Source organism: Geotrypetes seraphini, chromosome 16 (assembly GCF_902459505.1).
Source record: "Geotrypetes seraphini chromosome 16, aGeoSer1.1, whole genome shotgun sequence".
Classification (NCBI taxonomy): domain Eukaryota; kingdom Metazoa; phylum Chordata; class Amphibia; order Gymnophiona; family Dermophiidae; genus Geotrypetes; species Geotrypetes seraphini.
The window spans coordinates 13801029-13805117 of record NC_047099.1 but is presented as its reverse complement, the minus strand read 5'-3'; the positions used below and the strand labels follow the sequence as shown (position 1 = coordinate 13805117).

General features: G+C 40.3%; 1 protein-coding gene across 1 annotated transcript; it reads left to right on the top strand.

Moving 5' to 3' along the window:
• Positions 1 to 885: 885 nt before the first annotated feature.
• LOC117349676 (olfactory receptor 226-like) lies at positions 886 to 1749 on the top strand. Its single transcript, XM_033923270.1, has one exon. The coding sequence runs from the start codon at positions 922 to 924 to the stop codon at positions 1747 to 1749; it is 828 nt and encodes a 275-aa protein (XP_033779161.1). The 5' UTR covers positions 886 to 921.
• The last annotated feature ends 2340 nt before the right edge of the window (positions 1750 to 4089 follow it).

Below are 4089 nucleotides of genomic sequence, written 5' to 3'. Positions count from 1 at the left end.
AGTACAATTGTTGGGTATAAGGGGGGGAGGGATATTTGATGTGAGTTAAACTTTGATGGTATATTAAGTGATGTTAAAGTATAAAATGATTGTATATTATGTTACACTTGTTGAAAATTTAAAAAATGAATAAAGACTTTATTGAATTTTTTTTTTTTTTTTAATTAGATCAGTTCTCAGTTAAGAATATCTGAAAGAGATAAGTTTTCAGATTTTTCCTAAAAAGTGATAGAGATAATGACGTTTTAATAATCAAGGGACAATCATTCCAAATTTTTACCAAGGAATAGGATAAGGAATGTGAGAATTTACCTAGGGTTTTAATCCCTTTAACAGAAGGGAAGAACAATTTAAATGTATGTGTATTCCTGGTAGTGTCAAACCGAAGAGAGTTAAATGATAGAGGCAATAAAGGCGAAAAATCCCATGTAAAATTTTAAAAATTACATTGGCACACTTAAATTGAATTCACCAGTAAACAGGAAGCCAACCTCAACCTCATAGTCATAAAGGCAGATATTCTTGAGAAAGATGTTTCCAATATTGAATCCGTCAAACTTGTAGCATGCTTCATCTCTTTTCCAAGGAATTGAAATGTCACTAATATGCCAAAGAAGATGATCAATGGAGACCTGTTTTTCCATATTGTCCTATAAAGCTCCTATAATGGTGTCTTTCAACCAAGGTAACTATTTTATTATTCTACATCTCACTAACCAAGATATTTCATAATTTAAACACGTTAGTATGTACATTGTACAATGCGCATTGCATCTCTGCTTCCTCAATATTATTTAATGTTCCCCAGAAAGCAGAATAGAGGAAAATTCAACTACAGCGACAATATTCATTATTCTTGGCTTTCCTGAATTTCCAGTCCTACAGATTCCTCTGTTCATTCTATTTCTACTGATTTACCTGATGATCTTGATGGGAAATCTCACCATCATAGCTGTGGTATGCTTGGACCCTCATTTGTGCAAACCCATGTATTTTTTCCTCATTAACTTGTCCTTCCTAGATATCAGTTACACTTCGGTCACTCTCCCGAAACTGTTGGATATCATCTTAAGAAGTCAAAATATCTCCGTATATGGGTGTTTTATACAAATGTACTTCTTTTTGTCTTTTGCTTGTGTTGAATATATCATTCTTTCAGTCATGGCTTATGACCGTTATGTTGCCATATGCTATCCCCTACGCTATATTATGATTATGAATCAAAGGCACTGTGTACTGATGGCCATTATGACATGGGTCTTTGGATTTTTGGAGCCAGTGGGATATGTGGTGCTCATATCAAAGTTCTCATTTTGTGCCTCAAATGAAATTAACCATTTCTTCTGTGATCTTTCGGCCCTGCTTCAACTCTCTTGTACCAGCACTTCTTCTATTGAAGCAATAACTTATATTTTCAGTGCTTTTGTTGGACTTCCTTGCTTTATAGCCACCTTTGCATCATATATGTGCATCATTTCAGCCATCCTGAGAATTCGTACCAAAGAAGGCAGACACAAAGCCTTCTCTACCTGCTCGTCACACCTCATTGCCATTGGCTTATTTTATGGAACTGTTCTATGTTTGTATGTCAGACCAACTTCCACGCAGTCTGTGGATCAAAACAAGATTTTTGCTGTGTTGTACAATGTCATCATTCCACTGTTTAACCCCATCATTTACAGCCTGAAAAACAGAGAGGTAAAAAGAGCTGTAATGAGAGTGCTTTCTAGGAGTGGAGGAAAAGCTTAATGGTCAGTATAGTGAGTTGCAAACCTCAGGAACCTGATACAATTCCCCTTATGGCTCTTAATGGTCATGGGCAAATCACCTGACCAGTGGCGTAGTGAGGCCCCTCCCCCACCATTTTCTCTGCACCACCGTACTACTTCCTGACCCCACCATGCTGTGTGCATGCCCCTTTCCATTCCCCCATACCTTTTTAATTTTCCAGGCAAGAACAACAGCACAAACTTGCTGCCCACATCATGTCAGCTATCCCGCTGATGTCATTTCCTAGGCATGGGGCTCAGAAGCGACATCAGAGAGAGGTGACACCAACGTGGGCAGCAAGTTTGTAATGCTACTCAAGCAGGAAAAAATTGAAGGGGTACGAGGGAAGGAAGGGGCGCATGCGTGTGGCATGGGGGTTGGGAAGGAGGGGCAATGGAGAGGAGGATGGGTGCCTGCACCCTTTTTAAATACCATACCTCACCACCACCCTCCTTAATAACCCAATGCACATAACCCTCTAGTGATCCAAGTTCAAATATGTAAATTATTAGTCCACTACAGACAAAGTAAATGTATATGATAAAGGAAAATACATTTTTTAAACCAGAGAAAGGTGAAGAGCTGCTCAACCAGAGCACCTTTCACAGAAGTCCCCTTCCCTATGGAAATCAGATTTGGAAATCCTTATTTTAGCTCCTTTCTACTCCTACCCAAAACGCAGACCACTCCCCTTTTCCATAAGGATATGCTGCTGTTATAGATGTTTATATTCTGGGTTTCTCAAATTTGGATTTTGACATCCATGAGATTTGGATATCTAAATGCCAATTTCCAGACATTCAAATCACGAATAGGCTTCTAAAATAAGATGCAGAACTTTATGTCCAGAGGTTGTTATTATCATGCACAGTTAAGCTAGAGAGGTCCAGGGAAGAGAAGGGCAGTCATCCAGCACGTTCCTTCATCATATTTGTGTAAACAGCAGAAGCTTAATTCAAGTAGACCATGCTTTATCTTTGAACATTGTTAAAACTCTATTCCTGAAGGTCAGGCCACAGCTTAAGGTTACCAGATTTTCACACCCATCTCCGCCCTGTCATGCCCCTGATTCCACCCCCAAGGCCGCCCCAGCCCCGCCTCCAATCATGTCCCAGCCTCGTCCCCCGTTGCCTGCTCTCGTCGGGCAAGACATAAGCACATGCGTGGATGCCCTCCTGCACGAAGGAAAGCTTTTCAAAACCCTGACATGTCTGGGGAAATCTGGATGGCTGGTAACCGTACCACAGCTAGGCCTTTGATTAATCTTAAAGTCAAAGGCTAGTGCATACTGAGAATGGGACCCTGTCAGGACAGGCTACAGGAGGAGTATACTTGAATAGAAGAGACCTTTTTTAAAAAAATTTCAGTTCATTGTAAATGTGAAAGGAACAGTCATTAACCTTGATTAAAAATGAACGAAATAATTTTGTTTTATCTTCAACTCTCTGAGTGCCTGTGTAGCCTCCATATCCAACCCAGGAGAGCTCAGAATGGTTTACATGAGTTTATTCAGGTACTCAAGCATTTTCCCTGTCTGTCTCTGTGGGCTCACAATCTATCTAATGTACCTGGGGCAATGGGGGGATTAAGTGAGATGCCCAGGGTTACAAGGAGCCATGTGGGTTTGAACCCACAACCACAGGGTGCTGAGGCTACAGCTTTAACCACTACGCCACACTCTCCCCCAGCGACTTACATCAAAGTGACTAGGGCTATTTTTATTAAGGTGTACTGTTAAATGTTAATTGTGGATAAAATGGTTGTGTGATTTAATAATTCAATTTGTATCCTGTTATGCTCGTCATAGTGGATCTGCCTTGCTCATTGCTATAAGGGAATGGAATGCTCACAGTAAAGTACATTCATTAAATTAATGAAAACATTTGCTTAAGAGGTTAAGAACATAACAGTTGCCATACTGGGACAGACCAAAGGTCCATCAAGCCCTGTATCCTGTTTCCAAAGTGGCCATGTATCTGGCAGAAACCCAAAGAGTAGCAACATTCCAGAGCTCATATTATGATGTCATAATGCCTCATTCCATAATGCCTCATTCCACCAATAATGTCACAATGGCTTGATTATGCTATACTTGGCTCACATAAGAACATAAGAGGTGCCATACTGGGACATACCGAAGGTCCATTAAGCCCAGTATCCTGTTTCCAACAGTGGCTGACCCAAGTCCTAAGTACCATGCAGAAACCCAATGAGTAGCAACATTCCAGAGCTCATATTATGATGTCATAATGCCTCATTCCATAATGCCTCATTCCACCAATAATGTCACAATGGCTTGATTATGCTGTACTTGGCTCA